Consider the following 26,131-nt stretch of genomic DNA (forward strand, 5'->3'; position numbering starts at 1 on the left):
AGATGTTGATACAAGTTGTGTGACTGTTTGGATTTATCATCTATCAGACCTACAAGTATGTGCTAAGATAAGATGAATACGAAACACAACCATCCAACTTTATGGAAGACAACTGACATTTGAGATTAGAAAACACGTAACATCCCATACATAGGAATTACCTGTCAATAAATTAAAGCGAAAAAAGTTTTTGTCCATTTACGAAAATCGTAAAGCAAGCTCCTTAAATTAGGAATAAATAACTTCGCATTAGTTTTTTACCTAAATTTTCTCCACTAAGGATAAATATAGTATAGTGTAACTCATTCTTAAAACTATTTGGCTTTACTAACGATTTTTCGGCGGAGTAATATGAATCCGATCAATGGTTTCAATAGCGTTGTGATGATTTTGGGATTTTCATAATTTTTATTAATTGTGATGCAACCGGAGATCACATGGCAATCGACACCAACGCATTGTTTTTATTGGACTTATATTAATGGTTTAAGGAGTTCAATAGTCAGTCCATTAGCAACATAAACATCTGGGTCCTGGTTGGGAAACCGTTTGAGATTTAAATGATGATGTTGAATACTGTGCGTTGGATTTGGTTACTAGCACTGGCACGTGCGGATCTGGCTTTGATATGTGCATAATGTAGCCCGATGACTGTAACCGCCTAGTGCTTGGTATTGTAGACTTAAATATAAAGGACTTGTCTTGGTTTTAGCCACATGATGCTAGCATGTTTCACCGTTATTACTGCAAATGGATTAGGGTCGAGGCGATTGAACGGAAGATTTAAGTAAATATAAAAAAATTCAATTATAAGTGTCAAACAAGGACGTGGTCACGTCCTTGTTTGACACTTACCTAGATTGGAATAGATTTGATGTTTCTCAGTTCTCATGTGTTGTGACAGTTTGCCTAAAGTGTAACCGGTAAGTAAGCAATGAAACTCTTTATTGCAAATGAGATATCGGAAAATGAACTCTTGTTTTTTTGATTAGGGAACCAAACGCCTGCCACGACGCAAAATTTACTCCCTGCGGGAAAAAATTAGATTGAGCCAATTTGTGCATAGATACATCATTCGGGATAAGCCAATTGTTTTAAAGCTTCACGCTAGGCGTATGACTGCTTGGATATAGTGTCTGAGTATCCCGTTTATTAGGCTTACCAATTGGTGATATCGACAAAATTGGGACACACTTTTTCTTTCTTTTCAAAAACCGAAGTTTTTGAAATATTCCTCTTTAGTCGGTATTGATTGATGTGGTTCCCGTGAGATTCATTTAATCGAAAACTATTGGGCATCAACTGGTGACAACTTGAGCTGCATGTTTAAGAAAAAATTCAATTCTACCGTTCGACGCATAATTACTCCAAGCAGAGTTACAAATATTCTAATTCATTGAATGAAAATTCATATTCAGCAGCATTCATTTTCAATATTCAGTGACGCAGCTTAAAACGTCAAACGAACAAATCGTCCATTCATCTATGCAGATTTTACATAGTCTCCGATTATTACACGAAGCGAACGTGCAGCAACGAATCAAACGCATCAATGTAGGCCCTGGCACAATGTTAGCTATGATAATTGTTGTTTTATATGCTTTACCGGCATTTGCCTAGATAATTAGTGAAATGAATATTATTGTACGATATTCAACTGAATGAATAACATGGATTTTTGAATATTTTTTTCTATTCACCACGAGTCGCTTCAGGTTCATTTTCAACCGTAAAAAAAGCTTCGAATATTTTTAACACTGATCCCTAGTATATAGGTAGACAGTTTTACGTATGGCGGCAGTATTCCTGCAAACAACGAATACGATTCGTTCAAAACGAGTGCACAAATCAGAACTTTTGTACTAATCCCGAACGTAACAGAGCATCTCGTAAAAGTTACTCGTCGTTTCCAAGAACCAGAACGACAGTGCGAGTGAGTCAAGAGGTAATAACACTCACCTACTGTTTATCACTGATAGAGGCCAGTCCTTTGATCCTTTCCACCAAATGAATGAATAGACGTCTCCAAGTTTAAAGGAATCTTCAACTTGCTGGTACAACATGTCATCTTCCCATTTGCCCCCCCCCCCCCTCACCCCCTAAAACTCCCTCGGATCTCCAACTCCGATCTACTACTCAAGAGTGCGCGCCCTTTGGCTCATCAGCGAAGCCCATGGGTCCATGCCCAATGTTCAACTAGAAATTGATCATAGTAAATTCGATTGCGCATCCTGATCAAAATAATTCAATCGTTGTGCTAAATGTCCTTTATGCACAGTGGCTTGTCCTGAGTGGAGCAGATGTGTGGTATGAAGCAGTCATTGCAACTAACTCAGGTCATCCATTCATACTATTCGGTAATTAAGCTCAGAAAAAATAACAACACAACGATGAAATAAAAGACAAGACCTCCGTAAAAATAACATATGATTGAATGTTTCAGATTTGCATTCATCTTTTGCGAAACAATACTCATTGTTGTTGCAAAACCAGACCCGCGCTGCCGTCAGTCAGGTAAAACCCGATATCGCACACTTTCCCGTGCGACGAACAACGCTTTGAGGCCAAATCTTGTCGACAATTGAAGAGAAATCGTTTCCTTGCTCCTTTCGCAATCAAGTGTAAATGAGATGATCACCATGAGCTAGCAAACAGGATGTTTACCAGAACAACCTGAGGACAAAGACATGCGGCATTTCCCGTGCGGTAGCGCGGACTTCCCTGCGTTGCAACATGATTCAGCGAGGACGGAATTTTTACATGTAAAAAAAGTCGGTCACCCAACTGTCGGCGCGATGTTTTTATGGGTAGTAGGCAAAAAATCACACTCACTTCTTAGTATGTATGTGATTCATTGATTCATATACATTAAGATGATGACGATGATGATACAATAGAACTCTCGATCGAGGGACGTTTTCTTTCAACAGGGCTCACGCTGGATTTCGTAAAATATGCTAGTTTTTATTACAGTTTCAAGAACATTGATTGATAACGCATCGCACGTTTGCTTGAATGACCGGTGAGATGCACTCGTGTGTGCCGTTGCATTTTAAGGCGTTAATTTACATAGTGTTCTGGGTTTGTTTCGGTTGGTGTATAAATACGAGAGGAATAACATACAAAACAGATTTACAAATATAGGGTGGCTACACTCTACAATAAAACAGTATGGTCAGTTTTTGTCCGCTATTGGTTTCTAAGATATTTTGATAGAAAGGCAACAAAAGATTGCTTCCAGTTACAGTCCTACACTAGTGGCATACAGATAGAAGATAAGCTCCTTCTTCTCTACTACTGGGATAGAGACCCAGGGTCTCGGTCGGCTTGAAATCGGTTGGTGTGATAAGGACTGTTGTTGTCTTGCAGTTTTCAGACGGTTGGCAATTCACATAGCGATTTCAATGTCGACCGAGGGCTTATCAAAAGATATCGGTTAAAATACACAGTCAACACAATGAAACTGGTCGTGAAAACATTTACTAAACTCGGAACTCTTTCCAACCTCCTTAGTCCCATAATGGTCCACTGATGCTAATAGCCAAGTACTAGTCGATGATTGGAAAAAGGGGGTTACATTATGCTCGTAGTTTTTGATACTATGTGTGTTTGATGCTTCAGTTGAACCGAGAGAACTATTATGCTACATTGATCGTGGAGAGTCCCGTAAAACTGCTGCAGAATGAATTGGATCCGTAATATGCGGGAATCTGTTTGCGAAAAGGAGAAATTTTTATAGGAATTGTTGGTTTTTTGTTTGGCGGATAATAAACGCGAGAACACACGAGTGGCAAATGAATCGTTTTCGAAAACGAAACGATAGTTGCTATGCAACATACACGTTAGTAGTTGGTTTTAATCAATTAATTTATTATTCTATATGTACACGTAACAGTTTGCCTAAGCCTAACAAAACGATAGGTTGGTTTAGTATTTACAAACATAAATAATTCGCTTAATTAGTGAGACTATATGTGAACATGATTGTTTAGCGTTAAGTTCATAACTTTTTTTTGTTACTTTTTTCTTGTTTTTTTTCTAATTAACTAGGATAAAGTCTTTTGCCCTTATAAACTAATTAACGATGGGGATGCAATCTCGCACGCTCGCTCGCACCACTGCCAGCCGGACAGACGACACATACAACGATTTTTCACCACCACCACCACCAGTGAAGGTACCATGGGATAGGGTTACATACACATACACAGAGAGATAGGATACGACTAGTAGCAGTAGTAGTAGTAGTAGCAGCTGAGGAAGCGTTTACTGAAGAGAAGAAAAAAAAAACAAAAAATAAGCGTTAGTTTATCGTGTTACACCAGCCGAAACCATGTATGTAATGTGTGTATGCAATGTTAAGTAAGCTGATGAAAAGCCCAGAGGAAGGCGATCGAAACGTCAACTTAAAACGATTCATTTCCGCCAATCAACGACGATTTAGAACGCAATACAAATATAGTAAGCGAAAGATCTTTACCTGATCGTCCTCCTCGCTCTCGTCATCGTCGTAGTCACTCTCCGGTGGGCTCAGCGGTTCCGCACCGCGACTTCGCAGTACATTCAGCAGGCTCTGGTTGTGCTGGAGACCGGCCAACTGATAGGCGGTAAGACCGGCATAGGTGACCTGCTCCAGCCGCAGTTTGGGGCATTCTTCTAGCAGAAAAATTACCAACGAGTCGTTGCCCGATTCGATTGCGATGTGTAACGGCGTGAGACCCGATTTGCCTTCCTATTGGGTGCGTTGAAAAAAAAATGGAGCGTTAGATAATTATGGAAACGATTTATGAACAAACAGACAATATTGTCGGGATGCTTTGTGTGAACAATGCAAACAGGATGGTCAAGGGCGAAATTCAAAATTCACACTTACCCGTGAATTAATATCGGCTCCGGCGCTGACCAGGTTTCTCAGAATCTCAATGTTGGACGTTTCGGCTGCTATGTGAACACATCGTTTTCCTGTGAAATAGTAAAAGGAGAAAGAAGTTTAGTAATGGGGAATTATGTTGAAATTGAGTCACAGTTAATTGACCAACAATGTCGCTCTGGTAAACTAAGAAATGTTTGTTCGATCGGGGGGGCAATTTCCGGAGATTATCAACAACGCAAAAACAGAAAAGGGGATTTTCGTGTTTTGCAATTCAAATGATGGGAAGAAATTTTAACCTCTGACGATCGCGTTTGCTGGTGTCAATTCTTTCGGTGAAAAGAAGATCTCCTTGAAAGAAGCGTGTAATAAAATCTCACACTTGCTTATGGTCACACATCGTGGGAAAAATTTAGAAGTTCAGGTACAAGTTCAAAACTACAGGAAACTGTTATGACCAATAATTTTCGACAGGTCAGTGCCACTCTCGCAGACATTAAAAAGATAATTACAATTTTTCAAGCCTCTACTACCACTGGATAAACAATTAGCAAAATTCGGCCATCATAACTTCGCAGTTTGGCACGATCATGCTTCCACTGGAAACCGGTTCCATGGCGGGAAAAAAACTATTTTCGACAAGCCCACTTTTGAGTGTCGAACAGCAGAGTAAAAATAAAGTCAGTTCCCGCGACTCGAACTCAACTCTGTGACGAATCGCGCTTTATCGCAAAGGGTGCTTGGCTCTATCGGCAGCAACCATCATCGCTCCAGGTGGTGCAAGTCGTTGTCGTCGTATTGTGAAGCATTTCAGTCCGCAATGTGTCGATGTATGAGCGCACACACCGACCAACAGGTACAACACAATCAACCAGCGCGCGAGGGAGAAACATGATAAACAGCAAAAAATCGTGGAAACCCCCTGGAATTCCCAGAACCACTACGTGTTCACGTGTGTGTCAAGCACTTCCATTTCATGTTGGCAAGCGCGCGCGATACCGGGCCCACTTGTGGCAACACAGTAGTAGGCTGCGGGCTGCGAGACATGATCGGTTTGGTTTGTCGAATAATTCGGTGCGCGATGGCGGATGAGATGGAGACATTCGCGGGTGCTCATTGTTGTTGCGTGATTAATTTGCTCGCCGCCTGCTTTGTTGCAAGCCATTTTTAGGATTATCCCCAAATTCATCATTTGCGCCGATGCGTTGGCTGATGCGATGTTTCGCTTGCTTCATTACGCTGTCGGTCGCTAAGGAATGTTTATTTTTGGACAGCGGATCCGCGCCCGAAGCGGAAGCGAAAAATGTGGAAAATGTGCGGCCGTCGATGAGCAAGGCTACGCGGTAAAAAAACGCCAATTTTTCGACTATAAACAAAAAGTTTGCTGTCGATCGTGATCCAAGCAAAATTCAAGTGAAGCTTGGTTGTTGGCTGCGCCAACGCCAACAGTCGCAGCAATCCAGGCATGCATTAAAACGACGCAAATCAAACAACAGTAGAACAAAATACAAGCGTAGTAGCGACTGGTTCTGTCAGATGAGGACTTAATCAGATCACTGTCTGTGCCGAAGGGTGCAGAATTATTCAAGCTAATTAGCAAGTGTCCGTCCGAAGGGAGGGGCCAAATCAGAACAAGAATGTATGAACGGGTGGTGACCGTTTTGTTCCATTCATGAACGACCGACGGTGCCAAAGCAGATGTAATCTCTGAGTCATTTGGGATTAATCCGCACACAATAACACCAAGTTTAATCAACTGGTTTGATGTAGGTAGTAACGTCACGATTTTTTTTTCAGCAAATCATGCCTTATAATACGACGTTGTACGTGTAGAGCGATGATGCAAGTGGGGGTAATTAAGTGTGCCTAACGAGTGCCGGATCCCATGAATATAGTAACAAAGTGAAACGGGATGTATTAGCGTATTCATTGGGTTAACGTTTTATTAGAACTTGGGTTGTATTGTGGGAAAGTAGAACCAGTTACAGGACTAGTTCTCCAAACCTGAATTATTAGCTCTCTTACAATCACTCTAACATTGGTTAGATCTCACGCTGACGTAGCAGTCTTCGTTAGATTGCCAATCTTAGTAACCATTGGTGAAAAATGAACTGTCACAGTAGTGAAGGTAGCTCTGTGCTTGTTAACAACTCATATTAATTGACTGTACTTTATTAGAAAAAAATACGAAATTGCGGAGGTGATTGCTGCCACTGAGTGAGATCATGATCAGAGGGATAACGCGCAAGATTTGTCTCTGTTGATTGTTGTTGTTGTTGTTATTTGAACAAGCGAGACATTTTTTACCACACAATGTAATTAAAGTTTTTGATTTGTCGGAGCTTGAGTTTCTCGAGTTTGCAGCTAAGAAGTGACAGGTTTTAAAAAATTTGAGAAGCTTTTCAGGATTGTTCTGCTCAAGGAAACAAAATGGATACACCAATTTGCGCTTAAGGACACAAAACCTAACTTAGAGAAACTGGATTTGAATGCTTCGTGTTCCACTCGTCACTAACTGACTCCAACTTGCTGCCAGTTAGACGACTGTCCTGCGCTTGGCTAATCGAGACATCACTCGGAACCAGCCAGTTGCTTTAGGCGTTTACACATGTTGTGTAAACTGTTTGGATTTAATATCCAGCCGTCGCCAATTTTGGTGTTAGTTTTAGGTTTGTTCCAGTACACGGAAGTTACTCCGGAGCAAACAGAAGCCAAAAATACTTGCTCGTTTTTACTCCGGTTTGCTACCAGAAGAAGAAAAAAGAGAAGACGAGAGTACAGGAACGATTTTCTCCGGAGTACTTCCAGTTTCTCCTGGTACTGAAACAAACCTTTTGATATATTGTCTAACTGGCAGCAAGTTGGCGCCAGTTACTGACGAGTGGAACACGAAACATTTAAATCCAATTTTCAGGTGATTCGCCAGGACTTAAAAATTGAGGAAGTCAAAAGAAGCATTATTTCAAGCACAATGAATTAGATTCTTGAGAGATGATACCAAACCGCCGTAAAAGAATCTGGATGATTATTTTTATTGTTCTTAACATGCAATCGATAAAATTGTGGTCGTGACATGAAATTTCATCTGAAATGTCGCTAAAAACTTTCTTCTCCTAGAATCAACGTTGCGGATTAAAATAACAAAATGGCGAATAAATAACCGGCCGGTTATAAGTCCGGCCATCTGTCGATATTGGCGTCTCGAAAGAGCTTCGAATCGTAGAATAGGTTAAGGTTATGTCCCAAGCCATTTCTTTTTTTTTCATTTTGCAGCGTTTGGTGGGGCAATGAGAGCGCAAGTCAGTCCAAAGTCGATGATAGGAGGGGTAATGGCAGAATAGTGTATGCGGACCAGCAAAACGCCATGGGAGAGGAACAGGGTGTGTGTTGGGGTAGGGTTAACCCATTATATGCTAGCGTATGAAATTTCATACGCAGAACTATCCATCGTTTAACGCGTATTTACTGCAGAATTTTGGCATCTAACTGCTTTATTATTGCACTAATGGGATCATTGCAATATGAGGATTTCATTGTGAAACAAGACAGCTGCCATTTTTATAATTTTGTTTACATTTTTGAACCGTGTATAGTTGGGGAAAATGGCGGCTGAAAAGTAAGCAATACATTTAATTGAATTTTATTGTTGGAATTCGTGCAAATAATTCCATTATGTGACAAAACGTTCCTACAGGTGTAAAACAAGTGTTGTCTATCAGAAAATCCGAAGAAATATATCAAACAACTTAAAATTTGTTGTTTTTAAGCGCACGAAATTTTTTGCGCGAGATATTTTCATTCTCAAAACCATTTTAAGCGGTGATTTTATTTTTCCCATAATCTTTGATACATTTTTTGGTGGAATTGAAGATATCACTGCATTTGGCTCACTTTTTGAAACCCCTGGGTTATAATGGGTTAATGGATTGATGTATACTTGACGAATAATTGCGCTGCAGAATGTGATGAAAAGGTGCATTGAACAGTACTACTGTTGGCTGTTCAGAAATAAATACAATATGTTTCTCCATAAGGTTTCATAGCTAATGTATGTATTTTGTGATTATGTGATGCCAATTTATAAGTGTTAAAAAGCTCATTTTATCCCGTGGTTTTATCAAGTTTGTGAGACCGCAACCGTAGATGTGCGTGGACGATCGCGAAAAGCTCAAGTAACAAGTAACTGTGTGGTCATATGTATATTCGCGTGTGTTCTTTAATGATCGCGCGGACCGTGAGTTTGTTGCTTAGTTTTTAGTGTACGATTCAGGTATTAGAAGATAATTCCCCCATAACACTAGAGTTCCCGGTCACGTTTCCATGGAATGTGTTGTCTAATGTATATTAGCCTCATTTTTTATTGGTCCAACTAAAGACATGAATCTAGGCTGTTAAGAACGAGGACAGGGACATCCTAACGTGACCGACTCATGATCGCACGAGCGGTGGGTTGTTGGCGAGATCGCGAATATGTGTGGATGATCACAATTGCATGTTCGCGTTTGTGACCCGGTTTGTGTTATCGCGAAGGCTAGCGGCGTTTGTTCGTTTTGAATGAGATATTATGAGTGTATATGAGAGAATACGCGATTGATTGTGTTAGTGAGTGTTATAATGAATCTAAATTAAGATATAGTAATAAAATGAAAAAGAAAATGCCGAAATAAAAGAAAAAAATAAAGACATTAAGTAGAAGCGGAGGGATTCCATGAGAAACCGGCCGACCGCAAAATATGACCATCGTCGATTCGAACGAAACTTTGCAGGTGTGTTCGCTGTATGGCAATTGGAATATTTTGATACAAGAGTAATTTTTCAAAAGGGCGTAAACGTTTCTACGTGTATGAATTTCAAATTTTTTTTGTTCGATTACTGTATTTTATACAGCAAAACTATCTGAGAACAAGTTACAGGGAATGAATACTTCTGTCCGAAAAAAATATACACTGAAAAAATGTTGTCATTTTTCAAAAATTTATGATAAAAATTTAAATTGCGAAAAACCCATTTTTTCAATTTTTTTATATTTTGTTACCAAAAACCTAAAGAAAAAAGAAACATTTTGATTGTGATTGCACGATGGAGAAAAAATCGGTAAAAAAGTTTTTCTAACAATAACTTCGTACATGTTTATAAATTTCATACTAATAAACATACAAAATTGTAATTTTATTACAGAATATAATTCTAAGCACCATTTAAAATCAAAATGCATTTAACAAAAATATTCCAAAATGCGATAGTTTTCGAGATATTTGAAATTTTGCTCCTTCAAAAACAATTAATTCGTGTAATTATGCTCTTTTTAAAAGTTATTCGCGTTACCCCATCAAAAAATGTCAAAAATTTAATGTTTATCGTTTTAAAGATGTAAAAGCAACCTTTTTAGTGTATTGGGATCATGGAGAAGCTTTCAATAAAAAAGTTTTCCTAACAACAACCATAGGGTCTGTTGATTATACTATATAGCTGAATCATATGTTGGTTGTTTTCATGTAACTTTAAAATGTTTCACAATATCGCCTTGATGTCAAAGAGAAAGTTGCAGGAAAGTTTACGGGCCTTTTGAAAAACCTATTATTGTTGATGGAGAAACACTACTACATTTTAGAAATTTTTTGTTAAGAGCATTTCGATTTAAAATGGCGTTTAGAATCATATTCAAAAAGAAAATTGTATTTTTGACTGCAAATAGTAAGAATTATAAGAAAAAAGTCAAAAGTTGTTGTTAGGAAAACTTTTTTATTGAAATTTTATTTTATTGCAAATAATTATAACCTGGATCATTTTACGGACGTGTTCTAGCTTCCAGGCAAATTAAGCACAAAAAAGTAAAAGATATCGAGTGTCCTCCGAATTAACAACCAGCAACTAAAAAGATAACTGCGGTTGAAACAAGAAACTGACATTAAAAAGAAATAAATAGATCCAAAGCGACGAGAAAAGAAGAGTTGAACCGTGAAGCCAGAGAAAGATAGAGTTGAAGAAACGAGAAACTCAACAAAACAGCAAAAAATAGACAAAACGCCGGTGGGGCTCTCCAACGGTGTGGTGAAGGTTTAAAATATTAGCATCAAGAAATCTGCAAAATATTTGCAAATTCCACATTCCACATTTGCTCTTGTCTTTCGAAGAAATTTCAAGATCAGGTCTACTCTGATCCGGACACAGTTTTACTAACAAAGGAATAAACTGAGCTAAACGCGTAAGTGTTCTATTACCAAAACGCTGGTTACTGAATAAATCGCGAAGGGGAGCACGTTGTTTGGCACAAGTTCGTTTGGCATAAGAGTAAGTAACACGTGCTTTCGTTTGGTATAATGGCCGTTTGGTATAATGGCCATTTGGCATAATTTAAAATATACATCAAATTCTCTGTTATATTAGGCGTTGACGCGTTGCTCTTCGACATCGCTCCACGCCGTCGGACTTAAACTAGTGCATAGCCTCTATGTTTGAGAAATCCGCCCAAACGAGTGGATCACAGGTTTGCTTGCGAGGGGCCGCCGCTTCCGACGGCGGGTCGGCGCCCACCTCGCCCGGTGGATCCTCAGCGGCTTTGCGCTGCTTCGGAACCTTGGTCTCGGTTATGCGAGAAAGTCAAGGCTATTTGGTATATAGATAAAAAGAACTGATCATGTTTGAAAGAAGAATCAAGCCTTATGTTTAAGTAAAGCGGGCAAACGAGTAGATCAACATTTGTGAACTTATTTGGCATGCAAATTCAAAATACTGCTCATGTTTGAAAAAAGCAACCAACCCTAATGTTTCCGGCAAACGGCTGTTGCTGCCGATGCTGCGAACAAATCTTGTTCCAAAGATTACGGAGCCGGTGGTGTCGACTTGTGCTCTCATCTGACAGTAACCGGGAAATCACAGCAGCCCACGATGATAATGATGTGCTCAATACCCAGACTCTGTGACGGGACATCGCGGAATCCTTTTGTTGGAATTGTAACAATTGTAAATGATCTTATAAGCATAAGATCATTTACAATTGCATTTGATTTTATATTATGTTTCAGCAAATGCGATATTCAGATTGATGACATTCAGGCAAGCGGTCTATTCGGGTAAAAGGTTTTCGCGCTAACATCATTTCGTCGCTGTTGTGCTATCTTATGACAAGCGCCATTTAGCACATTTCGAGAAAAACGATTTTTAAAGTTTGAGATTGCATATCTTGAAATTTATAAATGGTATAAACAATCCAAAGAAGACAATTGATGCTTCTATCTATTCTGTATTAATCTCTCAAATATTACGAAGATCGGTTGACTATGTTGCGAGTTTTTACTATGAATATAAACAAAAGTCGTACTCACACGTGTCATAGGCGTGTATTGATGACAAAATTTGTATGACGTGTCATAATCGTGCATGGAAAATTTTCCATAGAAAAAAAATCATCACTTTTTAACTTTAATTCATATCTTTGGGTTCATATCATCTATAAATATTCGATGAAATGCATTTTAAAGGAAATGAGTCAGGGAATCTAGAAAAAATTGTTATTCTTGATTACAGTGTTGCCAAATATCTTTTATTTCCAGTTTAAAACTAAAACTGTGTTTTTCTCGCAACTCGTATAATTTTCTTTCGAAAATGTTTATGCCATTGTGTTCCTCAGACATTTTCACACATAAAACCGTCTAAAACTTCAATATAACTTGAGCCAATCCCTAGATATAGTGATTTGAAGCAAAAAACTCACAGTTTCTCATCATGTTTCTAGCTATATCTAAATAACCAAGTAGAATTTCTAAATTCTGAAAACGCCATTTTGTAGAGATTTTTCAAACAAGTAATGTGGCATATCTAACTCAGTTTACCCCAAAATGGCGTTTGTCATAAGATAGCACAACAGCGACGATTTGCTTAAATGACTTTCGAACGAATGACATTTGGGTGAATTTTTTGAAGCCTATAATTTTTGTACACAAATTCGATGCCGTATGATAATATACACACGTAATCATAGTTATGCCAAATAAACATTACGCTGACTTCGAGCTGAAATAGCCCGAAACGCACCGTCGCGATGAGCAATAGGAACAAATTTTCTCCCTTGGCTACTGAAGACAAATCCAGTGGTCGTATTTGTAGACGGCCAAACATCACACATCTCGCATCTAACCACAGAGTTCTGCAGAGGCAATGGAATTGAGCTGATCTGCCTGTTTTCCAACGCAACGCATATCTTCTAGCCCATGGATGTGGGATTTTTCCAGAGCACTGGAATAAACGACTGCTACAATGGAGGACTCAACTTGCAGACGTTGCAATTGCTACTTCACATCGTTGCTCAAAAAACCTTAAATGGTATAGTGAATTACGTTCGTTGCAAAAGGTTGTTGGGAAATGTGGTCTGGTGCCATGAAATCCAGTAGCTGTTAATTACGCCTTGCTTCAATGACCAAATCTAAATCATTAAGCTCCGAGCAATGGTGGACAAAATCTCGAAGAATTTTATAAAGATGAATACATTAATTTACTAACAGATATCAAGGATTACCTTCTAGTTGGACAACTAAAATTATTCATTAAACTCCAAACTGCGGACACATGGCCAGGACCAGCAGTGGACACGAATTTATTCTACTTATGGCAGCTGCTGAAGGAGAAGTGCGACAGTCACAACTCGAAAGAAACACCTGTTGAGTTGGCAGGTTCTTTTCGCGTATTCATTAAGTAGGTTACTTATGTCGGTTCGCAAGTTGTCTGGCCAAGAATAAACGAATATTTTATTGTAGTGGAAATTTTTATATAAAAGTATTTTCTCGAAACGTGTTATCCACCTTGCAAAATTTTTAAAATTTATTGCGTTTTCAAGCTTCATAATTTTAGGGAAAAAAAGAAAGATCAATTCGTTATTTCAGAAATTTCGTACTCTCTAAAAAGACCAATTAAAATATAAAAAATATGTACAAAGATTTTTTAAAATGGAATCTCGCAACAGGAACAACAACAATGCGCATCAGCTTATATTCTACCGCTGCTCAAGCTAGTGGGATAAGAAAACAATTGACAAATAACAGTTGCCACGATCTGGCGTGAGCGATAAAACACTGCTGATTTTAGTTTTGCGATGACCGTTTGTCTGTAATTGTTGATTGAGATGAGTGAAGCATCGCAGTAAAATGTAAGCAATCTTCAGTTCAGCACAGGTGCTGTTGATTTAAAATATTGTCGTATCCGTCCTTCTGTTCGCGGAAGGCGAAAATACAGTTCCATCACATACAAAATCCAATCCTGATAACGTTTATCAGTTAAACCGATGAAGGCATTATTGTGCCAAACCTTTAGGTATCGAGGTACCGTCCCAAATTTCGATTGAGACAATTACTATTTGTTTTCCATAACTAGAACCTGAAACTTGGTGACAGCTTAGTTCATTGCCAGCCATAAGCTTTGGTGAGATAAAATTGACGATGTAGAATATGAGCCTGAGGACAGCGACCCATTAAAGCATAAGAATCCCATATGAACATTTGTTAAAAATGAGTTATCTGTTGGAAGATTGTATTCTGAATCATCTTTGATTCACAATGTACAAAATTTAATAAGAAAAGGTCAAGAAAAATGCCAAAACATGGTAGTCTCAACCACAAGGTTCAATGAATATGTGAATCTTCGGCAGCATATTTCTCGGCTGTTTCGTACTAAGTAAATTTTTAACTGTTTAAAACTTAAGATAGGATGTGTCCCAGCCAATCAAGGTGTGTCAAAAAATCCTAGCGATATGGATGTCAAAATTAAAGATTTCTAATAATTGTTACGGAACTTTCTGATAATTTTACCGCAGTCTTTACGGAGCAGCTTTGCGTGGTGCCGTGGGGGATCTAAGAAGTTTATATGGATTCCTTTCTTTTTTATATTTAACCAATGCTCAGAGCAGACATGACTTTATCTTCATACGGAGACCGGGAGCAGTAAACGTGCACGAACGAGAAGTATACAAGCCATACGTTACCCAAGACCGCTATGGACAAGCATTGAACACGAGTGGAACTGAGTTACGCTAAGAATTAACTTGAGATATTTCGAATAAAAGAAGTTTGGGCCGATGAAAAGTAATTGAATACAAGTTACAATTTTGGCAGTTTATAGCGGATTGATAGAACTGCAGTTTATGGCTTAGTGAATGTTGGTCTGTCCCGCGAGACAAATTTTGCAAAATCGGACGAAATGGCGACTGTCTACCAAGTAAACACCGGTCCTCGGGAGGACAAAATGCGCATGTTTCTCTCAAAAGGAGTGATGTCGCGTCCTCTAATGTGTCTACTTCTATTAAATATTCTCATGCCAGCGCGTTTTTGTCAACTGTGTTATAGTCCAACCGAATGTTGATTTGAGGTTGAATATTCGACTCAAACAAACCATATCAACCTGAGGAAGCGACTCATTATTTCTAAAAGGTCGGGCAAAATAATCAAATACAACAATCAACATTCTCCCAGTTATTGCCTCCCTTTCATGGTCAAAAGACTCGATAATTAGCAGGAATCACATATAGGCCCGCCCAAGCAAATTCACCAATCCACTTGTAAGTAAGGTTAGTTACGAAGACTTCCATGCCGACGAGAATAGACCATGCCAGTCGAAGACCACAGGTTCTGAACCAATCCGCCCCATCTCAAAAATAACAATATTAAAAAAAAAACTTGACTCATTTAATCAGAGATCACTCAATGGTTGACAACAACAAAGATCAGCCATTCGCTTACTCAAACAATGTAGTTTAATCTCCCCAGGCATCAGTTCCTAGTTTATCAAACTGAATGAACAAAATATATAGTTTGCGCTACAGCTAATCAGTTTAGCACCACCCGAAGAGAATGATCCAGTGCTCTATATATTGTTTAATGGCATCAAAAGAGCACACATTCCTTCAATAAAAAAGGATAGGTAATGAGGTGCCACATCACATTCGTAGCTGTACATATTAGGTATACCTATTATATACGACTAACTGTCCCATATTCTATAGGATTCCCAATATAAATAGCGATGGGCAAACGGATTCAGATTTGATAGTGAATAGAATCTGATTCAAGTCACAAAAATTAATCGATTCACTGACTCACTCGGAATACTGAAGACATGTCTGTTTGAACTTAATTTGGTCTTGATGTGACCAATACCGTGTACCTGCCAATTGATTTGGTATCTGAGAAACTGCCCAACTAAATTACTCCGTTTGGCGTCAATGTCTGTCTTTTATCAGCCCGTCTTGAAATTTTGTCTGTCTAGTACCTCCTAATGCCGAAGCCTTTGTAATCTGCTTTGCGGTGACAAATTGATATGCATAAGTTTCGGAATTTAGTAGCATCAGCACATTACTGAATAGTTATATATTGTTTGTTAATTGTTCAAATTAAGAGCAATCAATTAAACAAACGATTTTTTTTACCGATTCATATATATTAAACTTCAACAGTATTTTCCAGTTTTTGCTGTAGATGTTCTCAAAGTTCAAATGTCATGTTTAGTATTATTTATATCCAAGAAAAAGTATATTCGGCAAAATTGTTATCCGGGAAAGTGTACTTTCCGGGCAATTATACTTTCTGGGAAATAATTTTCCAGAAAGCGGTATTCAGATAAATAATTTCGTGGGAAAAGATATTCCGGGATATGTAATACAATCCATGACAACCTCTTGAATCAACCTACTCATTTGAATACAATCACCTCTGATAAACGCTTCAATGGTAGGATGAAAAGATCTCGATTTTAATTTTTGCTCTGTATTATTACGCCAGCTTTGTTATCATACTGATGCGAATAAAAGAAACAAACATATTTATACTCACAATATATACGCGAACGGAGGTCTTAGTGGAATGTACGTAATGTTTCAAAGATTTTCTTCCATTTAATTCCACTATGTTTTTATAGTTAGATGCACTTGCACTTCACTATTTAACAGATACCGGTATTTCGATTACTACTTGCAATCTTCTTCAGTGTTTGTAACAGTCTATAGGGATAAATTTTTACGTTTGATAATACAGAAGATATCGTCAACGTATCGCCACCAGCGTTCTGGTAGCTCACCTTTTTCTTTTAAACATTCTTACAAGTTTGCCATAAAAAGTTCACAAAGAAATGGAGAGAGTGGGTCACCCATCGAAGCACCGGTGGTTTATTTATAGAAGACACCCCGGAATGTGAAATAATTTTCTTCCATGCAAAGGCGAGTAAGTTGGATATAAGATCTTACTTTGCTTTTCCATAGACTGTTGTTATTTTGTTGTAATAACCAATACTCTAGTAGGTTAATTGAATCTTTTACAGGGACACTAGGGAATAGTGCGGTTACGTCAAAGGAGACCATAATCTCATCGTCTTTGATTTCACCTGAGTTTTAAAGTTTGAGAGTGAATTCTTGTGTATTGGTGATGGACCGGCTGGAAAACTTTTTTGGCATATTTTGAAATTCTTGCACTAGCCATTTTGCAATTTTTTGAGTTGGGGCACCTATTGATGAAATAATTTCTCTGATTTCATTTCCGGGTTTGTGAAAATTTCGAAAGAAATTTAAGATCCTATCCTCAACTGTAGCTCGATGATCCGTTACACCGTACGAAATATTATTAGAATTTGAAACAAAAATCCCACGAGTTTCGGTATTTATCTCAGCTTAACCAAAGTACAGGGATTACCGGTATTTATTTATTTTAACGGGATTGCCAAACCTTAACACAAAAAAATAAATTTATCACAATTAATTTTAATTAAAAGCAACTTGACCGATTCAAATTGATAACAACTCGTCTGCACATACCTCCAAATGTCAAACGTTTCGGTCTGGTCTCAATCTCAAACATCCTCAGGGCTAAAACGTCAATCGAAAAGGGCACAACCGTCAACCTTCAAGGTCCAAAGACCAGCGAGAGCTAACGATTGGGAAAACCCCATTTAGCCAACCTACTGGATAAGAAATAACTTGCTGCTGTTGTTATTGCTGCTACCTAAACGGACAGGTGTAACGTAGGCAAACAAGAGACATAACCACTGTACGAGAAATAGACCATGGATCGGGTGCTGCCTATCGCTCTGGTAGTATCTATTTCCATGTACATATTTTTAACGTCACTCAGGGAGGTCGCGGAACAGACGGGCAAAACGAGGTAATCAAAACAAAAATAGCAAACGTTTACAACATTTGTGAGGATGAAGCGTGCGGCGGTTGTGTGTTGGTAGATTCGGCGTGGAAGAGAATGACGTTACGAATACCGACTACCTTCCACTAGGAACGACATCTGTTTAATGTATTGGATCGAATACAACGATGATGATGATGATGCTAGTAGTGTTGGGGCTTGGGGCGAACGCGACTTTGCTGTGTGTGGGGGGAACATGAAAGAGAGCGCGGCATTGGGGAAAACCCAAACCCATCAAGTCCAACCGACGGACGGTGCGAGTCAAGCGTCGGGCGAGTTCACAGCCATGTGGAACGAGGATCCAAGCTTTCCTCCTTCTCGCAAGCTGATTCCGTGCACGAACATACAAATTTAAATCGATGTTCCATCATCACACAGGCAGCGTTGGTGGCTATTTTGAACTGAACCGAGGTCGGGGTAGCGGCATTTAGCATGGGGTTACGCAAGGCCAACCGATACAGGGAAAGCCCCAAGACTGACCTTCTTTGCGGTGTGCGACTTGCCAAGACAGAGAGAAAGAAACTATTAAAAGCAAGCAACCGGGAAAAGCCCAAGCAAGCTGTTGGAGAAAGTCACACGAGGGCTTCCGCCTCGAGCGCAAACCCACCGCCTGCTGTTACTAGTAAAACGCGGTTACTGCTATCAAGAGGGTTGGAATTTTCCCATCGCAACAATGCGGTTTTACCAGTCCGTGGATGTGATTCCCATGACTTTACTTTTATTGACAAGTTGGAAGGAAAACAGTTACCCATCACGGTCTGAAATTGGTTGAATCTGGGTTGGTGCGGTTACATTCGTCAGCCGTGGAGTTATTTGTGACCCCCGTCTCTCCTTCGGAAAGAGAAAAATACCGATAGTCGGAGCAGATGGAAACGCAAACTCAAGCTGCTAAAATTAGCATGTCGGGAAAACCTAATTTTAGAGCATATTTTCTAGCGGTGATGAAAATTCCACCGCCGAGTTATTTTCTTCCACACCGCTATACTAAAATTACTGTGCGCGCGCGCTCGAGAGAGCCTGAAGCACAGTATGTAAAATATTCATCGTCATCAATTTTAGACGCGAGACGACGCCCGAGACGCGCAACCTGCTGGTAACCAGATGGTGTGCGGTGGCGTAGCGGGGGTAGCGCGCAATTTGGGTTTTTTCGCGGACGCGGAGCGATTTTCTATTTTTACATCGTTAAAACGTCGAGAGCTGGGGAGTCGCCGTTATTACCATAAAAAGTCCTGTTTCCATTCATTCATTTAGTTGATGGTGCAAAGTGTATTGAATGACGAACCGAGTCGGCATGAGATCATTCGTGATCGTCAGCGGAGGTGGATGGGGATTATGTTATTTCCCAGCCGCACGCCATAGAAAAGCGCACAACCAGGGTCGATCGATCGAGCCGACCGACCGACCGAGAGACAAAGGCCAATTGATTAAGTGCGAGCGAACACGAGTCGGATTGAATGAGTCGGGAAATTCCCGAACGCACTTACCATTGTAGTTCCACTGTTCGAGGTCTTGTGGAATTTTGATCGCCGCCTGAACCGCAAGACTGCTCTGCTGTAGCTCGGTGGCAGTCAATGGGGTCAGCAGTTCCTTCGCGCACTCGTTGTTGCTGTGCAGGCAGGCTAGATGTAGTGGTGTGTTTCCTTCTACGTCGCGGATTCCCGCGTTGGCACCGGCAAGGATCAACCGTCGCACGATCCGTGGCTGACCGGTTAGCACCGATAGGTGCAGCGGAGTTTGACCGATGTCATTCTGGATGTCGAGCCAGGGCCGGGGCGCGGCACGTATCAGCTTGCAGACAACGTCGGTGGCCTCGTGAATCACGGCCAGATGGAGATAGCTGTAGCGAGGGGGAAAGGGGAAAAGAAATAGATAGGTGTCAGTTAGATTGGCTGATTGTGGGGGGTTCGAGAACAGCTCGAGCGGTGGGGTAACAACAAATATTATTATTATTGTTATTATTAATGTAAGACATTGACGATGGTGGAATTTACGCGAACAGGTTTCAATAGGCTCACTTGGGTAAAACCGTTATAGACCAAAAAGTACACAATATCGTACCGAGAATTGTGAGTGATATTCTAGGAGAAACTAGCGGTACATGTGCCGTCTATCGTACACACTCGCTCAAGGTCTTTGTATAAACAAGTTGCTGGATTAGAATGATCGAGTAATTAATATTGACGATTAACCTTCTGTTGAATCATTTACTGCTAATGTCAGTGATTGTTCAATTCACATGAAATATTTTATCTAAACAGGGGAATCTATCTAAGAAGGCGACGCTTTCTTCCTGGAAATACGTCAAAGCTGTTAGAATGGATCGACGTCCGCGTCGTCTTCTTGATGCAAGGCAAATCGAGTACTTTTCACAGGATACTTTGATTTCATGTTTTTCGAATTACGAACGCGAAGTTTTTGTCTGTTGTCCGACAAATAAACATCGCAGAATCAGCCAACTAGATTAAAAATGCATTTCCCACAACAACGCAAATGGCCGAAGTCGACACTGCGCGCTGGAAGTTTCAAATCACTCACTGCGAAGATTTGCGTCATTCGTAAGTACGGAATTACCACCCATCAAGACTACCTACTTTACGGTGGCCATGTAAGACGCCACTAATGGGAAGTTCGAAACCGAGGAATTGAATGATTTAGCAAGCGTTATCCGCGAGAGGAAAATCCTAACAAGTTCGGGCAAAAAATAGTTCTCCTGGCTCTTAGGCTAACAGGCTAACGTAATTACCCCCACACCGAAGGCTTACTGGAAGAAATAATTGAAAAGTTATTCGGAAGAGCCGGGATTTCTATAGCTAAAAACCCGTACAACCAGGGTACCCCACTGTAATTCGCCAAATGTCCAAATTACCGGCCCGCCTCCGACGACTCTCGGGGCAGCCGCCGCCAGCCATACCGCACGCCACTCACACAAAGTGGCTGCACGGGGAATTTATTATTTAACACAATCAATGCAGATTGCCCGAACGGATGGGATTTCCAGCCATCATCAGCGGTGAGGCGCAGGCACCGCAGCAACGTACGAAACCGAGGAACAAAAAAAAAGGGGGATATTCGGTTTTATACTGCAAATTCAGCGCGCCAAATAATCTTTTTGCCTCCCAATAAAACAATCCCGGACAATAAGTGGTACTGATAAGAATGGATGAAATAAAAAGATACTCACGTATCGCCGTCGTCGTTCTGGTGGAAATACTTTTCCCAAACCGGTTTCTTCCGGCTCATCTGCAGCTGCAGCAAGCTTTTGCAGAGGTCATTTATGTTGTCCACCTTCATCGAATCGCTGGAGCGGAGCTGCTGGCTCGAATCTAGATCCACCCCGGAGTCGAACGTTTGTGAGTCTTCTTCCTGCTGCTGCTGCTGGGCGGGGGCCGACTTGTGACTGCCGGACACAAACAACGGCTGCAGTGGAGCTTCCTGTTGCGCCTCGAACGATGAGCTGGTGTAGTTATCCGAGCTCAAGTTTTGCCCCGAATGGAACCCGGAATCGACGGCTCCGCTGTCGGTGGCAAGTTTGTCGTCCTGTTTGTGTCCTTCTGGAAGGGAAAGGTAAGTAAAACCTCCGGCTCCTACTGATCCTCCCTTTGCTGGATGCATGTTTTCTGTTTGATTCCAAGGATTTGAATTCTTGTTTTTTTTTCTTTACTGGCTGGTAACGCACACACTATGCACCTGCTACTGTTTTTTGTCAAACTGAACGGTGAATTTCACCTGGCTAGTTCTACTAATTTACAATTCACCCGTTGTGCAGCAAAATTTGTTTGTCAAGTTTCCTAATCAGGTATTCAATCAACGCACAACCACAAGATGGCGATTCGCTTCCAAAGTAGTTTTCCGCGCGACACTCGTTTTCCACATATTCTACCACTGGATTTGCGTAAATCCTCCACCTTAATGTTACTGAGCGATAAAAAATCTTCCGATCACCGCACTTCTACTATAAGAAGAAAGAACAGATTCGTACGGGGCATTTAATTATTCGTTTATAATCCTGGCGAAAAAATGTGTGACCAAATCAAAGCAGCCTGCTGACACAATCAGTGATGACTGACGACACCCCGCACGCACACTTGAACAAAACGAGTTTCTATGGCGAAAACGAAACAACGACGTCTCGCAAAACACTTGCAACGCGGCTCGCAGTCCAAAACGAACTGATCTGCTGTTGCACCGTACGGGAGAACGAAAGCATCGACCATCAGCAGTCGGGCTGTCGTTGCGCCAGTGTGCGTCCCTATCGGTATAGGGGGTACTTTGCGCCCGTACACTCCGGTTGCGTGTGTTAGTGGGGAAAAACAAAACCACACATGTTTGGCGTTTTTTTTTCATTACGTAAAATACGTCGTCGTCACACATAGGCGATTCGGTTATTGTTCATGTTGGTTTTTGTGCGTGATTATGGTGGCCTTATGATCAATATAATATAGTTGGGTGGTGGTATGTCGAAATTCCTTAACAAAGTACCAGGAATAGTTAGTGTTGTTTGTGTTGGTTCTATTCGCCAAAAATTTTGGAATTGTAAAATGACTATACAAATTTTAAATAATTTTGTGACAGGCAAATTGTACACAAAATTTATTAATTGCATCCGTTATCATCGAAATGAAATAATTAGATTTATCATTCCTCAACAACAAGAAACAAATATATGGATCATGCATGCCGCATCCGTCACCATAAAATTAAAAATTGTCATTAGCATGACCACCCTACACGCAACAACCCAACAGTCATTCGTAAACAATCAGTGCACACCAGCCAAAGTCATCGCATCAGCCAGGCCGCGCCGCGGCACTCCTTCCCAGCAGAAATCGATGTTTCAAAAACGTCAAAAAGTGGGTGAGCAATTCAGGGATGCCAGGTACACAGATTAATCTGTGTTTCACAGATTTGCAATGTCCTGCACAGATTTTTAAAACTGCCCAGATTTCTGTTTTAATGCATAGGTTTACACAGTTTTCTGTTATAATGCATAGACTCGCACAGATTTCTCAATTTTTTTTCTTGAGCAAAACCCAAAAAAGGTCGCCACTTATTGTTTTGAGACAAATTTGTGTTTTTCCTTAAAACAGATTTTAAAATAAGCTGTGCACAGATTTCAAGAAATCCCTGAAGCAATTAATCAGAAGCGCCGACCTGCCATTTTTATGTGAATTTTTCAGACTTTTATGCGTTGTTTAATTTTGTCTAGTTAAGATTTCAGTGTGTTTATCCAGATTTATTTAGAAAATTTGAAAAATAACAGAAGATGTAACAAATCTACTTCGTTGATTCTTAAACCACTTATTGAGAGTAGTGGAAACACCAAATTTTCTTTGTGGAAAGTCTGCAAACAATTAATGAAACTTCATCCACTGGAAGTATGATTGCAAAATGCTTAAAGCTGACAATTTAATTCATTTGTCTGATTCGCTCCGCAAAATATTCAGCAATTGTCAATAAGTGTTAATATATCTAGGTTGGATTTTCAAAACGACATATTGACAATTTACTCGAACAGAGAAAAATGAGTTTGAAGTATGGCGAGCATACATTTAATTCCTATTTAGGAAATAAACATTTTTAAATAATAAAAAAAAGTTTACGGCTTTGCCAGTTCTTGTGCTTTAGTAATGTAATACAGCTGATAAGAAATTGTGACGTCTATTACGAGTTTCAAGCAAAACTTGACAATACGACATTGTGCTGTTAATACGACATTTTGCCAGTTTACGATACGTCTGTTCCATGTAGATATTTCACATACGCCGTAGCACATAGGACCAATTTCTGGATAGCAGATCATATGCGACTTTTCAAAAATACAATTTAATTTGTATTTAAGATACAATTACATTTCAAATTGAATTAATGACTGCAGCTATAGTTCACGATTCAACTACTCCCCGATAGAGTGCGTTAAATGTTTCGTTGAGTTTAGTGAGAAAAAATCACATACACTTATGCTGTTTTCGGTTTTAGAATCGAGTCGCCCTAGGTTCGCTCTAATGTTTACAGTTTCCATACAAAAGTGACAGCTCCGAGCGAACCTAGAGCAACTCTGATCTAAATACGAAATCAGCATAATTAGTGTCTTCGGTCGTAACGTCAAAAATCTGTTTTCTTTTCTCTTTGATCTCATACGCGGCATGTTAACAAAAAGAAAACGACGTAAGGACAATTTTATATTAAATATTATTTCGTGCCAATACGACGTAGAAGAACTTCGGTATTTTTTTCAATTCCACGAGTTTGCTTGGTGAAGTTTCGGAAAATATGCATCAAATTATCCTCTACTACGGCTGTCTACAATATGCGATGCTTCCTACTTTGGAGAAAGGTAATTTTTCTTACAGAGCAATTTGGTAGGTCGTGCATTGATATACTGAAAATCCCTTATTGATCCCAACATGGTATTTTCCCAGTTCTACCTATCGATCGATAGTGATCAATCGCGTTCGGAAGCAATAAATTGATGAGCGTCACCACTTATGCGATTATATACGGTATCCAGTACAAATACCATTCGCCTAAATATGTGATTAGCGTTGCAGAAATAATTAATAATTACCGTCGAAATATTCCGAGGAAGACCAAAGTCATGAAACATCACATCCGACAACACCGCCAAGTGGAAACTTATCTATCAGGTAACGACAAACGAAGAGTTAAAACTTTCCTCATTACTTTATTGATTTAACAGTGTCATGAATAGTTCTGGGAAAAGCTACATAGTCGAGCGCATGTTTCCGTAGTCTGCAACGATATTCCAGTTAGGAAAGTTATGTTAAATGGATTGCAGCAGCTCATAGTCGAGTCGAAATGAACGGGGTCCGTGCAGTGGCGAAAATTTGCCACAATGATTGTATGTATTTCATAGGCAACTTCGTCGTTCAAAATACTCCTCCACTCGAATTGCTTAGAATATTCTGCGAAAGTTAAATCGAATAATTGATTAGAATGTCCTGCTATGCTACGAGTGTATTGACATGGATGTCTATGTCTGATGTAATGTCTCTACACTACGTTGTGGAAGATGCTAACGAAGTGGTGTAGACGCAACATCATTAGGCATTAAATCTAGAGTTGTTCTGTCGACTGCCTCCTTTTTATGTTTTGGTTCTGCATCTACAGAAAATAATCTTAGCTATTATTTTTAACCTTATTTTATAAAAATCTTAGCAGCAGTTGAAATCCGTTTGCTGTTTCCAATTTTGTAATTTAATATCGAATTTATTCTATGTTATTGCAAATAACTAGTGCTGTGGTCTCACTATAAGCGCCTGAAGAAGAGAAAAGTGGGTACACTGCGATCCAACGTTTCGATTGATAACTATTCACTATAAAACCATAATAGTGATTCGAGAGAATATTACTGGAATTTCTTATTTTGAAAGGTCGTATGTGAATATTCAAAATAATCAAAAGTATTCGGACATAGGTCCATTTACTGTAAGCGTATGTACATATGCAGAAGTAATTAAATAAATGTTACATACGTCCTTGTGCTTCCCGCGTATCTCCACATTCTAACCATTTCAAGGGTGATTTATATACGACCGTGTGAAACCAAAAGGACGTATACGTTATTTGAAATAATCCTTAAATTAAAGCATGTACGACTTTTTTAATTTATTTAATCGTTTGCTTAAAACCCGTTTCTAAAGAATCCTGTTCGTGTGATATGAAAGTTCTGTAATAGAAGAATAGTATAACGTAGATAACTCAGTTTGTTTACTTTTGTCGCTTACGACCTTTTGAAAATCCAGCCTAAATATATAGCGTAAGGTGGGGCAAATCCGACCGTTGGGTAAACCCGACTCCCCTCTGTTACCGAAAATCAGAAGCACTACGCGAATTAATATCAATGTTGTCGTGTAGAGCATCGAAAATAATCATGATGGTGGTATGACAGCATTTCATTAGTCTACATTGAGATGCTCAAACGACAAAAAATGTGTTTTTACAACTTTTGATTTGACTTTTGTGCATCATTGACTACAGGATATTTCTGATTGTTAAAGTGATTGCATAATAAATGTAAGTGGAATTAAATTCTTTGATTAAAGTCCTACAAAGTGCATAGAAGAATTTAGTG

At 39.6% G+C, this 26,131-nt stretch overlaps 1 protein-coding gene across 2 annotated transcripts; it reads right to left on the reverse strand.

The window, feature by feature from the left end:
* Nucleotides 1-2,943: 2,943 nt before the first annotated feature.
* On the reverse strand, nucleotides 2,944-22,212 carry LOC131686177 (NF-kappa-B inhibitor cactus). Of its 2 annotated transcripts, none has more exons than XM_058970393.1 (5): nucleotides 21,221-22,212; nucleotides 19,524-19,876; nucleotides 4,874-4,962; nucleotides 4,481-4,732; nucleotides 2,944-3,710 (listed from the first exon to the last, which is right to left on the reverse strand). In XM_058970393.1, exons 1-5 carry the CDS (start codon nucleotides 21,649-21,651, stop codon nucleotides 3,639-3,641), a joined length of 1,197 nt encoding a protein of 398 aa, XP_058826376.1. In that variant the 5' UTR covers nucleotides 21,652-22,212; the 3' UTR covers nucleotides 2,944-3,638. The 2 variants fall into 2 exon arrangements, with proteins under 2 accessions (XP_058826376.1, XP_058826377.1); XM_058970394.1 differs by lacking the exon at nucleotides 2,944-3,710 and adding an exon at nucleotides 3,850-4,269.
* Nucleotides 22,213-26,131: the final 3,919 nt, after the last annotated feature.

This window comes from Topomyia yanbarensis, chromosome 2 (assembly GCF_030247195.1).
Source record: "Topomyia yanbarensis strain Yona2022 chromosome 2, ASM3024719v1, whole genome shotgun sequence".
In the NCBI taxonomy this organism is placed as follows: Eukaryota; Metazoa; Arthropoda; class Insecta; order Diptera; family Culicidae; genus Topomyia; species Topomyia yanbarensis.